This window comes from Pinus tabuliformis, chromosome 4_2 (genome assembly GCF_031772625.1).
Source record: "Pinus tabuliformis cultivar Carrire ecotype Pingquan chromosome 4_2, CPIR1, whole genome shotgun sequence".
In the NCBI taxonomy this organism is placed as follows: domain Eukaryota; kingdom Viridiplantae; phylum Streptophyta; class Pinopsida; order Pinales; family Pinaceae; genus Pinus; species Pinus tabuliformis.
This window is the reverse complement of record NC_142304.1, coordinates 330,712,609-330,726,907: the sequence shown is the minus strand read 5'-3', so window position 1 is coordinate 330,726,907 and position 14,299 is coordinate 330,712,609. Positions and strand designations below refer to the sequence as shown.

General features: G+C 38.6%; 1 protein-coding gene across 1 annotated transcript in view; it reads right to left on the bottom strand.

Moving 5' to 3' along the window:
• Positions 1–1,026: 1,026 nt before the first annotated feature.
• The window catches only part of LOC149169290 (protein DETOXIFICATION 41-like), a 75,784-nt gene continuing 62,511 nt past the window's right edge, over positions 1,027–14,299 (bottom strand). Inside the window, exon 10 of the mRNA XM_089425145.1 lies at positions 1,027–1,275. Within this exon, the coding sequence (XP_089281271.1) occupies positions 1,027–1,275 (249 nt within the window). The remainder of the gene's footprint in view (positions 1,276–14,299) is intronic.

Genomic DNA, 14,299 nt, shown 5'->3' with positions numbered 1-14,299 from the left:
CAGCCACCTGTGTTGAAATGGATGCTTTATCTTGGAAGATAGCCTTATTTCTAGCATAAAATAATTATTTAAAAAAAAATATATCTTTTAAATTTTGAATTTATTAAACACAATTTTTTTTGGTTAATTTTCAAGATGCAAACCCTTTTTTAAATGTAAAATTAGAAAGAGATATTTGAAATTTGACCTATTTCAATAAATATATTTTAAATTAATATGTTGATTCTTTGTAATACTATTTATATTATATATAAATCTTTCTCATAAACATATATTCTTATTTTTAATTTTATTAAAAATTTTACAAATTTAATTAGTATTACACAAATTATATATATATATATATATATATATCTAGTATTTTCTTAAAATACTCTTAATACATATAGCTACATAAATATGTACATGGCATTTTCTTTTTTATGTTTCATATATATATATAGCCATATCATGGTTGTCCGACAAAACTATCGAAAAGGTTATTTTCGATGCTAAATGCAATCGCCAAGGTTTGGAGGATGAGAGCCTAGAAGAGTGGTTTGATCAGATAGAATAGTGGTTACCTTTGAGAACAATTTCTAAAAATATTATTGGGAAAATTTGGAGTAGTTCAAAGCAAATATCCTGTAAAAAAATCCAAAGAATGGGAAGTGATTTTTAAGGTAACTGTTTTGAGCATTGGCAAAATACTATATGTTATATGTGTATGTTAGGAAAAATCTGAAGGAGCTCTGAGGATGGGGTCAATGTATGGCTCTGAGTCTTATTCACATTTGCACAAGAGTTTTTTATTTTTCTTTCCTTATTTTTCTGACTCAGCGGATGGGTCTTGCCATCTTTGTTGTTTGCGTCTATGTTTCTCTAGAATAGAAACCCCCTCCCCCCTAGCACTCCGCTAACTCATCTTGCCTTTCTCTGAACAATCCCATATGATTTGGCTTCTCCCTCACATTTAAGCCCCCAGTTGTCTTTTACGACGATTTGGTGGACTATGAGTTCAGTCCTCCACATGGCACAATTTTCATGTCACAGCGAGAGTATCCCTCCCTCCTGATTTCGTCTTCCCCTTCCTCTTTCACCAACCTTCCATTTATTCCGAAGACGTCCTCGATCAGACAAGGTGGCTGCTTGAGTCTCCACCTCAACGCCCTCAAGCTCTCCCATTCCCCCTTTTGCGCTCGATGTCTTGCTCGTCCCATTCACTTCTCTCGATATGTTTGCTCCTCCCTTAGCGGATGGTGGATCTATGTTGACTTGCAGAAGGGATTGATGCATCTGCAGACGTCATGAAACCAAAAGCTTAATTGTTGGCAAGGATATCGACATTGACAAAATCATGGATTTCTTTGGAAAAACTTTGGTTGGCAGGTTCGACACCGAATCCTTCTCTATAGCATCACTCAAATCATAGTTGTCTTCATCCTAGCAGCATTTGTTAGGGTATTAATGTGTTCTCTATTGGAAAGGAAAAGGAGGAAAGACACAAAATTTCACACATAAACAATAACACAAGCTACGACTCTTCTATTGATCACACAATCTTGATGATTACAATGACCCTGGTGAGGTGTATTAAACCTTTTCGAATAATGACCCACGAAAAATAACTTCAACATGTACACTCTAAAATCGACTTTACCCAAAATAAGATTGAACTTGAACTCACTAACACTTGACTCAGTTAACTGACACTCTAAATTTAGACAACTCTGCATGCGAGAGTAATTAACTGTCTTTATCACTCCCCCTTAATTACAATCACTAAACTAAGACATGACTCATGACAACTCAAGCATGCATGCTGGTCTAAGTATCATCTAGACTTACGACACCTAAGTTTCGTCTGTGAAACTCAAATATGTCTTTTGTTAATGGTTTAGTGAATATATCATCCAATTGGTCACTCGATTTACAAGGGTTCAAATAAACTTCTCCATTGCTCACAAGTTCTCTAATGAAATGATATTTAATATCAATGTGCTTGCTCTTTTGATAAATCACACTATGCTTGGATAGTGCACTGGCAGAGGTGTTGTTACAATAGAGTGTTGCCGACCTTTCTTGTTTTTGCAGAAGTCCATCTAAAACTCTGTGTAACCATACTGCTTGGCATGTTGTTGATGTAGCGGCTACATATTCTGCTTATGTTGATGAAAGTCTCACAATAGGATTCTTTTTGGATGCCCATGATATCACACCTGAGCCAAGATGAAACACACAACCAAAAGTGCTCTTCCTATCATCCAAACTGCCTAAAAAATCATTGTCAGTATATCCAATCAAATTCTTCTTCTCTGTTCTTGCATAAAATATGCCACAATTTGTAGTTCTTGCTATGTATCTTATAATTCTTTTTCCTGCTATCCAATGTGAGTCTTTTGGAGACTCCAATAAATCTAGAAATCAAGTTCACTCCTTACATTATATATAGTCTTGTAGTTGTGAAATACATAAGGCTACCAACCAATATTTTAAATAGAGTTGGATTGACATTTGATCCTTCATCATCTTTACTTAACTTTGTACCTGTTGCAACTAGTGTAGGGGCATGTTTACAATTTTCCATTCTGATTCTTTTCATCAAATATTTAGCATATTTATTTTGACAAATAAAAATTCTTTTTTCACATTGCTCAACTTCTATGCCAAGAAAATATTTCACAAGGCCAAGGTCCGTCACTTCAAATTCTTTCTTCATTGTTGCTTTACTAATTCATCCAATTCAAGATCCCCTTTATAAATCATGTCATCCACATATTAGCAAACAATCAAAACTTGTCCATGCTCATTTACCTTTGTTTATAAGGTAGACTCAATGTTGTTTATGCAAAACCCATCATTTGATCATGTATCTATCAATTTTTCTATTTGAGGATCTTGGTGCTTGCTTGAGTCCATAGAGAACTTTCTTCAATTTGTAAACCTTGTCTTCTTGACCTTCATAAACTGGAGGTTGTTGCACATAGATTTCTTCTTCTATAATTCAATTCAAGAACGCTGATTTCACATCCATCTGATACATTTTCCACTTGTTTTGAGCTATTGTTGCTAACACTGCTCTTACAGTATCCAATCTGGCCATCGAAGCAAATGTTTCTCCAAAGTCTAGTCCCGGTGGCTACCAGTGTTAGGTTCCCATATTGTCTATTTTTTTTACCGTATATTTTGCCATTATATTATCCTCTTCAACCCTTAGTTGAAAGCCTTTGCTAGTGTTTTGGCTTAATCACTCCAAAAGGTATAGAGTAACTCTCCTCATTGCTATATGTTTAATTATTCAACACGTAATCATGCTATCTTTATAATTGTTCCCTGAAGTTGATTAAGTGCTGACCAATTGTTGAAACTGCCTAACTGGCAGGATCACATTTTGCAGTTGCTGAAACAACGGAAACAACGCAAACCGTGAAGCTGAAACAACAAGAACAACATGAACCTCGAAGTTGAAACAACACGAACAACACGCGCACTTTGAGGAACAGTTGAGATTTGCGTAACAAATCTGCATCGACAAAGGAGTCTGACCGATTACTATATTGGTCGTAATGATCATGATCCACATGACTGTAACAATATTCTGTTATCGAGAACTGACTTTCCTATTTTTGGTACAAAAGGGTTGAATCGGAATGTATGAAAATCTTTTGTAATAGATGTCTCCTCTATAAAGAGGAGACATCTACATTAGAGGGATAGACAGAAAAGGAGGGAACAAGCTGTAACACAGAAACTGTAGTGAAGGGATGAGACTAAATCTCTTTTTGTAATATGGTTTATTGGCAGATGAATACAATTCTGTTCTGAGTATTTTATCTTAGTTTCTGTGTTCTGGGGAATCTTGTGAGAAGGACAGGGCCCACCTTCATCACAAGATTCACCCATCTTCTTTCTGTTGTGTGGTGTGTGTGTGATTTCTGTTTATATCACGAGTACTGCTTCTAATGAAATTTAGTTTTGTTGAAACTCTGTTTTCCTTTTTAACTGATTGATGCTGTATACGAATGCCTCACCAGTGATTAGGATTTACAGAGTGTATTGGTGAACTGGACAACAAAGGCAGGTGCTGAAAGTCCTTACTCTGAGGATAGGGTCCTGATCCTTTGTTGCAGGACAGCCATCACTTCCTTTTGCAGATTTGTTTCCTTTAAGTTATTTGTTCTTACTTCATTCCTACAATAGGCTGTAACTGCTGTAACTGTTGTAACACAGAGTAGGGATTTAATAGATAGTATACTGTTTATACTACAGCTTTCAATACCATTAAGATTGAGTACATACAGTACGTAGTCACCTTTGGAATAATCAGACTTTCCCGGGTCGATAATTTATGTGGCACTCGACTGTTTTATTAATAAACAATTAAAGTGACCAACATTTTGGCGCCGTTGCCGGGGAAGGCGACAAAAGATTTTAAGGGTATTAACAATTTTCTTTTAGAGATGCAGGATGCATGAGAGGACGCAAGAAGGTTAACCATTTAGGCGGCAAAGGCAAAGGAGGAGGAAGAAAGACTTTTATTGATGATATTATTTCAAAAGCTGAGACATCCCACAGGTTAAGCTCTCGAAGGCCACAGACCCAACACTCTTCCCAGACAGACTATTAGACAGAGGAAGTAGTGGGACCAGAGAGGGTTATAGAACCATTAGAATATACTGAGGAATCGGTGGAAGAAGATGAACGACCAGTAGAAGAACCAATAGAGGAAATTAAGGTGGAGGAACTAGTGCAGGACATTGAAATTCCAACAGAAAACTCTGAAGACTGGGAAAACGCATCAGGAAAACAACCAATGGAGGATAACAATGAAGGACTTTTCGGTGGAGGTCGCAGAATAGAAGGAAGGGGAGAAAATTCTCTCTCCACCCTAGAATTCCCTATTGGAGATCTCTCCAGAGGAGCAACTCCTATGAAGAATATCCCACTTTCAGCATTACCCAATTTCCATGGGTTATCCACAAAAGATTTTGATGAATTTCTTTTTGAATTTGATATATTGTGTAGAAGTTATGACTATGTTAATGCCGCTCAGAAATTGAAGTTGTTTCCAGCTACATTAAAAGGGAACGCGTTAAGATGGTTCATGAGCTTGGGAGCTCATGTGATTACAACATGGGACCAGATGAAGGAGAAATTTTTGGCTAAATACCAAGATTATTGTAGAACAAGAGAAAGGAAGGAGGAATTATTCAAGATGACTCAGAAGGAGGACGAAAGTCTGGAGGACTTCGTGGAAAGGCTACAGTATAACTTACAGCGATCTGATCACCCTGATATGAGTAAGGATGTTTTCAAGTCAATATTGCTAAAAGGGGTACGAGATGATTGTTTAGATATGTTGAATATGCTTGGAAAATGAGACATATCTAAGGAATCCTATGATGAGATTATCAATCTCTGTAAAAGATGTTCGAGAGGAGCAACAAGCAGACCAAAGAGCAAAGATAGTACATACTCAAGAGTCCAGAAATCAGCAAGTGGAGGAGCAACACGGGCCGAAATAGGTAACTTACTTGAAGAATTTAAAACTAAAATGTTAAGCTCTTTTGCTTCACAAATTGATACCTTGCAGGTTAAAAAGAAGCAGGCAGAAGCAGAAGCTGCTCTGGCTATTTTCTGCTCTAAATGCAGGGAAAAACACCCACTAAGGGAATGCCCCCTGGACAAGGTACCAATCTGCACTATCTGTGAAAAGGACCATGAGACTCAACAATGCACTTCTTTGCCAGGAATAAAAGCAGCACTGCATCCAACTGAAGAAGAAGCTGAAGTAGTGTACCTCCTCACACAAAGAAGGCAATGGCAACCATGAGGACAAGGTACGAATTATAACATGTCATTTAATCGTTGGAATAATCATCCTCCTTTTCAAACAAATTACCCACCCTTCAATCAAATGCAGTACTCACACTTTAATCAAATGAATTTCCCACCCATGCAGCAACCGAACCTTCCTTTTGTTGATCCTACGATGTGGAATCCCTGGGCTCTACAGCAAACCTATTTTAATCAATGGAACCCAAATTGGACAGCTCCACAGATCCCATTTCCAAACCAATTACCTCAGTATCAGCAAGCTCTCTCCTTACCATCAATTGCTCCACCAAATAATCAGACAATGAGACCTTAGCTGCCTGTACAACCTAACCCCAACCTGAATAATAATAAAGATCTGTAGGTAATTGATGTTCAAAACCAACTGGTTTCCCCTATGCAATGTAATGACATTCATTTACGCTCTGGAAGAATAGTTGAACCCATTATTGATGACATTACTTCTGATTCTGATAAAGAAGAAATCGGAAAAGAAAAGTCATCTAATGTTGAAACAGTTGGATCATCCTCTAATAACAATGATGAAATAGTTGAAACATCCTCTAAAAAGACTGCTGAAGTAGCAGAGCCACCATTCCCTGAACATTTGGCTCTTACCAAAACACTTGAGCCACCTGCTTTTAATCTGTTAGGAGAGCTGCAAAATTTATATGTTAAAATTCCACTCTTACAAGCACTGAGAGATGTACCAATTTATGCTAGAACTGTTAGAGATATTTGTATTAAGAAACCTGGAAGAAAAGCTAAGGACCCCATCACAGTTCATGTGATGGGTGATCTAGCTGTTCTAATGTCAGAAAAAAACCCTCTTGTGAAATATGGTGACCCTGGTCATCCTATGGTCACAGTACAGGTGGGAAAAACTTTTGTTTCTAGAGTTCTAGTAGATCTGGGTGCTGCAATAAACATCATGACACTTGAAACTGCACAGTTATTACAGTTAAAGGATGTAATTAGGGAAACCCCAACCATTCTAGAGCTAGCTGACCACTCCACAATCAAACCTGAAGGAGTCATTGAAGCCCTGATAATTTCAGTCGAATCTTGGAACTACCCCGCTGATTTTGTGGTGTTACAGACTAAAACAAAGTTGGGGGGGCATCCATTGATTTTAGGAAGACTTTGGCTAGCTACAACAGATGCCTTTATCCGCTGTACGTCAGGGTCAATGAAAATTTCTAATGGATGTGAAACCAAACAGCTTACTCTGTACCCTCATGCTACACCTATGATTAATAATGATAACTCTGTGTGGTTAGATTATGAGGACGATGAGACCCAACCCATTTTGACTGTCGGACAAGCCTTAACTTTTAAGGATTCAACCGAAGATGAATTAATTAGTAGCTTTATTTCTAAACCTTCTTCAGTTAACTCTGAAATACATGATCACTTGACTACAATCTTGGAATCTGAATCACAACAAAATCTTAGAACTGAAGACTTATCTCAGACATCAGCTGACACCTCCTCCAAAAGTATAACAGTCGAAATCGAGCCTGGCAAAACATTAAATATAAACCCTAACCTAACAGATGCTGAAACACAACAGTTAATGAAGTTACTCCACGAGAATAAACAAGCATTCGCATGGGATTACACAGATATGAAGGGAATTTCTTATGAATTATGTACTCATCGTATTTATATTAAAGAAGGATTCCGCCCAGTCTGTCAACCCCAACGACGAATGAATCCCAATTTAAGGGAAATTGTGAAGGAAGAACTTCAAAAACTGTTGAATGTAGGATTTATATATCCTATACCTGATAGTGAATGGGTTTCACCATTAATAATAGTACCTAAGAAAAATGGGAAATGAAGAGTGTGTGTGGATTACAAAGCTCTAAATAAGGCTACTCAAAAGGATCATTTTCCCTTACCATTTATTGATCAGGTACTAGATAATTTGGCAGGTAAGAGATTCTTTTCCTTTTTGGATGGATTTAGTGGATATAATCAGATCAATATTGCACCCCAAGATCAGGACAAGACCACTTTTACTAGTCCATGGAGGACTTTTGCCTATAGAGTTCTTCCATTTGGACTATGTAATGCCCAAGCAACATTTCAAAGAGTGGTGATAGGAATTTTTTCTGATATGCTTAATGATTCCTTAGAAATATTTATGGATGACTTTACTCCTTATGGTGTGACTTTTGAAGATGCTTTACAAAACCTTGAAAAAGTACTTAAATGATGTATAAAAGCACATCTTGCCTTAAGTACTGAAAAATGCCATATGATGATGAATCAAAGTATTGTTTTGGGACACTTCATCTCATTCCTAGGAATTCAAGTTGATCCAGCTAAAGTACAAGTAATTCAGACTCTGCCTATCCCTAAAACACAAACTGATGTAAGAAGTTTTTTAGGACATGCTGGATATTATAGAAGATTTATCAAGGATTTTTCTAAAATAGCTTCTCCTTTGTTTGTGTTACTTATGAAAAATGCTGAATTTAAGTGGACTGATGGTTGTCAAAAAGCATTTAATGAACTTAAACATCAATTGTCTACAACTCCCATTTTAAGAGGCCCTGACTGGGCACTCCCCTTTCATATATCCTCTGATGCTTCAGATACTGTAGTTGGAGCTGTCTTGGGTCAAGAAGAAAACAATCTTCCCTACGCTATCTATTTTATTAGTAAAAATATGAACCATGCTGAACTTAATTATACAGTAACCGAGAAAGAATTCTTAGCAGTTATTTATGCTATTAATAAGTTTCGACATTATATTACTGGTTACACTACTTTTGTGCATACTGATCACTCGACCATTAAATATTTAATGAACAAATAAGTTACAAATGCCCGAGTTACCAGATAGTTATTATTATTACAAGAATTTGATATCACAGTTGTAGATCGACCAGGTAAAGAAAATGTAGTTGCTGATTTTCTTTCTCGGTTAAAAACTGATGAAAATATTCCAGTGGATGATTCTTTTCCTGATGAATATTTATTTGCAGTATCTGTTCACTCACCTTGGTATGCAGACATTTCCAATTACTTAGTTGCAGGGAAACTACCATTACACCTATCGCACAGAGAGAAAATAAAGATCGTTCAACAAAGTGCTAGGTACAACTGGATAAGTGGGTGTCTCTTTCACACAGGACTCAATCAGGAAATTCGAAGATGCATAAGAGAAGATGAAGTTTATGATATATTGAAGGCTTGCCACGATGGCCCTTGTGGAGGGCATTTTGCGGACAAAAGAACAGCACACAAAGTTCTTAGAATGGGTTACTATTGGCCCTCACTTTTCAAGGCCGCAAAGAAATATGTTAGGGCCTGCGATAGCTGTCAGAGAATGGGCCAGCCTAATCACAGGGATAAAATGCCACTTAACCCCCAGGTAATACTTGAACCTTTTGAAAGATGGGCACTAGATTTTATAGGTCCCATCAATCCTCCATCCAATCAAATAGTTTATATATTGGTTTGCATAGATTATATGACTAAGTGGGTAGAAGCTAAGGCACTCATCAAAGCTAATGAAGAATCAATGTTAAGTTTTCTATTTGAAGAAATCTTTGTTAGGTTTGGTTTGCCTAGAGAACTAGTTACAGATGGAGGACCTCCTTTTAATTCTCATGGCTTCAAAGATACACTCCAAAAATATCACATTAAGCATAAAATGACTACACTTTATCACCCCCAGGCAAATGGGCAAGTGGAAAGTATAAATAAAGTCATAGAAGCCATTTTAACAAAGACAGTCAAGGAGAATAGAAGGCACTGGTTTCAAAGGTTGCCTGAAGCATTATGGGCTTACAGAACTACTTGGAGGAACACTACGGGTTTTTCACCTTATGAATTAGTTTATGGTAAAAGTGTTGTTTTTCCTGTGGAATTTGAAATCAAAACTTTAAGGACTGCTTTAGCTGTTAACCTTGACTTGACTGATGCACAGACAGCTAGGTTGCAGCAGCTTCAAGAATTGGATGAAAAGAGGTTGGATGCCATCCATCAAACAACCATGATACAACAGCAAAGAACCAGGTGGCATGACAAAACTATTAAGCACAAGCAGTTCCAAAAATGTAATTGGGCCTTACTGTATGAATCCCGTTTTGAAAATTTTCAGGGTAAATTAATAACAAGGTGGCTAGGACCTTATGAAATAGATATTGTTTTTCCAAATGGAACAGTCAGACTCCTAACGATTGATGATTCTAGAACACCATTATTAGTAAATGGGTATCGACTTCGTTTGTATAAACAACCTATTTCTAAAGAGGATTTCAAAGCTACTTGCATGACAGACATACACTATGCCTTTTTGGGGGAACCGACTATCCCTCAATGCACTTAATTTCCTGTTTATGTATTTATTTTTAGATTAGATTTCTTAACTAATAATCTCTGTCAAAGGTTGCCATGTTACAATTAATTATTTTGCAGATCTTAGCTTTGGATGGTGGCTGAAAAGAAAAATTCCAATATAGGAAGAATTAATCTGCAGATTGGAAAGCATTGCCATGTCATTCCAGATCATAATTCATTCCCTCTACCATTCCCCGTTGCCGAAACACCATTTCCCGTTGCTGAAACACCATTTCCCGTTGCTCAAACACCACTTTCCAGTGTCGAAACTCCAAATCCCACTGCTTAAACACCAATCTTTTCCATTTTCCTAAATGTCCCCATTTTTACTCCCGAGAATGAACTATTACTTCAATAGAAACATATCATTCTTTATTCAAAGGAATCAACCATTTATCCTTATTAATAATATCCCTTCACTACTGCCTCTCGTGAATAATAAAAACCTCGTGTATAAAAACCCTCACACCTTACAAACCCTTTCTATAATGATCATTGACCTAATAAGGACGAGATAACACTTTTCAGCGCAACAACCAAACGTAATTGTAAAGGTATGCATGTTAAGTGTGAATATTAAATTGTAGTTAATGAGGAGATAGTTGACATGACCGCTAAAATCGTCGTACTGCCAACCATATCATTCGGCCGCAGTTGGGGGGGATTACCGAAATATTGTAATCATTACATAACACGCCGATCACCGCCATCCCTATTCCTCGCGGTTGTGTCTAATCCACCTCGTTTATACCTCATCATGTCATAATTTCATTTTGCAATGTTCTGCTCTGTTTCGACCTCGGCAACTCGGCTCTGCACTTTGTATTCTGCCTAAAACAGTAACTATGGGAGGAGATGCTGTTAGACATGAACTGGGCTCGACGACATTACTGGAACTTTACCCAGACGCATACCAAATCTTCCTACAAGCAGGATGGGTGGACTATTCAGAAGACTTCCGGATTTTGATTTACAGCAGGTTCTGGAATTTGCATGCAATTTGAGGGAGGGGTACTCTACTGTCTAAGGGGTGAGAATCCCAGTAACAGAAGAAGACATAGTGCAAGTTTCTGGGCTTCCAACCAACGGTATTCGCTGGTTCAGCAGGAAGCATCTTATCCTTAATGTACAACAAGACTTCCTGTTACCTGGGGAGCAGGTGGAAGCCAAAGGCAGGGGTGTTGTGCTTCGATCACTACCACCACCTTGGCCAAAGGTTGCAGAATTCGTCAAGCATTACTTCACCTGCGAGGGTCGTTATCAGGTAGTCTACCAACACGACTTTTTTTTATTAAATCATTTGCGGCATGGTCGTCTAGTAAATATGCCCTATTATCTCCTTAGATGTCTAAAAAATATGGCACACTATACTGTGAACGCAAGGCATCAACTCCTCTGCCTCACGCACCATTGTTTGGTCCAACTCCTGATAAATAGAGGCTTCGCCCTGCACAATCCACCTCCCCTCAATAACCCTCCCCAGCGAGCTGAGGAAAACCCTCAGCAAAATGAAGAAAATTCCCAGCAAGATGATGAAACTCAGCAACCAGCAGCAGGAACACCCCAATTAAGCACTGAAAACCTGCAGCAGTCCTCACCCCCTGATGAAGCCGAACCATCCACCCCCATAGTTCATATCCCTACCGATGATTCAGACGAGGATACTCTCATCACTTTCCTTAAGAGGAAAAAGCAACAGAAAGCTGCAACCCCACTAAAAAGAAGAACCAGGGCCTCAGTTAAGGGAGCTACTATTTCTGATGATTCCCTTACCCTGAGTAAAAGTCCTCGCAAGAGGAAAACTACTGTCTCTCCTGGTTCCCTACCTCGGCAACGAACAAGGTTGTTTGCAGCAACTGAGGCCGTTATCCCAAATGTCCCTCCTATCATTTTAAATCCCCGTATTCCGCATAGCCCTAAACCTTCACCTCCTTCACCCTCAGATGCCGAAATACAAAGTGTTCACGATTTTGTGACATCATTTTTCTCAACAGAGGCAGCTGCTCCACAAGAACCAGCTGCCGATACATTCAAACTAGACATCCAAGACGATATAGGACATGTGGCTGTTACACAAGAACCAGCCACTGACCCAACAGGTGCCACACAAGAACCACCTGTTGGGAAGCAAAAAGAAGATGACCTGCATGTGGCTGTTACACAAGAACCAGCCACTGACCCAACAAGTGCCACACAAGAACCACCTGTTGGGGAGCAAGAAGAAGATGCCCTAGGTGAGACTGATACACAAACTGACCCAACAGGTGATACACAAGAACCACCTGTTGAGGACGCAAATGATGAAGTTAATGCTGAACAACAATTCTCTTCTCCTTTGGAATCTGCAACTATAGAAGCCCCGGTTACTCTAGCCTCCCTACAGGAAGAAAATGAGTTCTTAAAATCAGAAATTAAGGCCTATCAGAAAGAGTTAGCAATGGCTAGGGAAGCCTATAAAAAGGAACTCAATCTGTACATGTTAGCTCAGGTAGCATCTCAAGCTGAAAAGAGTGTAGAGAAAGAGCAATACAGTGAATACATGTGCAGTGAATGTGGGGATATCTATACTCAAGCAGGATATAAGATAATTGCAGTCCCATTGACTGGAGCCAGCCCTGTTATATTCAAAAAGGAACACCCTGCTGTTACACAAGAACCAACAGGGTCTTCAAGAATTTCAGAAGAAGAAACAGAACCACCCCGGCCTACCCAAGTTATTGATGAGCAGAAACCAGAATCAAAATCTTTTACAACTGTGCATATACAAACTGAACCTCCCTGTGTCAGCAATGCTCATGCACAGACTTCTAGTTTTCAAGAACTAAGCAACACATGGAAGGCAGAATACGAGCTCTCCCAAGGAAAGGCATTTCAACAACATAAGTCATTATGGCTTAACTATGCCTATAGAAATTGGGAAGCAATGGAACAGTCTCGTGCACAACACAAGGAAAATAAGCAATTAAAAGCCAGACTATCCCTTATCTTCGATTTGGTCCAGCGCTTACTTGCTACAAGAAAGCCTTCTTTTAATTATTCTGTATTCTTGAGAGAACGCTTAGCATTCCTCCAATTAAAAGCAATTAAGGATGGAAGACCACACCAGGTCTCTACACCACAGCAATTCATTGAGACTTTTGCAGAAGAGCCAAACAATGACCAGAACTCACTGTGTGAACTCTATCTTCACAATGAGGCTATGCCTGAAGATAGAAAGATTAACTTGGCTCTGATACCATGTCAGGCCAGGGTAACTCCAAACTTGGCAGAAAAAACTGATCGATATATTTCATTAGGTAACTATTGTTTATATACATGAATGTGACTGATCAGTTCATCTTCTTGATGACTATTCACATTCCGGGTACACCCAACCGCTGAGGATTAGGTGTCAACAATATTCAAATAAGAGCTTTTATTTCCTTTTTGGCCAACCAACTTACTTGGCAGAATGCTTTTATGTCTGCAAAACACAATGATGAGAACTGTCTTCTCTGGATTCGTCCAGAACCGCAGAATGCAACCATCTTCCTTATGGAACATCAATGGAATCTACGAGAACCAGGGATGACCGATCATATTAGGAATCTGCAAGCAGCAGCCTTGGAAGACTGCCAGCATTATGTCAAAACTAAAGGACCTCTGGCCATAAAAGCAAATGAATTATTCTGGGAACACTGTCCCAAAGAAAGACGGGAATATCATCCCTACAATCCCCTCAATCTTCAGGCGGCAATCTCACGGATACCTGATTATGTAAAATGCATGAGACAATGTGCTGAACGGTGGATTGGTTACCATTTTCATTTCCCTCTCTTATGGCTTCCTGGAGAACAATACAAGGCTCAATTTACATTGACTAAAAAGGAAGAGTTGGCAGCATGGAAGAGACTTCAGAATGTCCAAGGGTTCAGAGACATGGTTGACAACACCTTCTTCACTTACTGCATAAGCAATTTACACTGTTCAACCAGTATTCTGATTCCGATTCAGAGTAGACGTTGCATGCGGACATGCAACATTTTCAGTTGGGGGGGATGTTAGATTCCCATATTGTCTATTTTTGACCGTATATTTTGCCATTATATTACCCTCTTCAACCCTTAGTTGAAAGCCTTTGCTAGTGTTT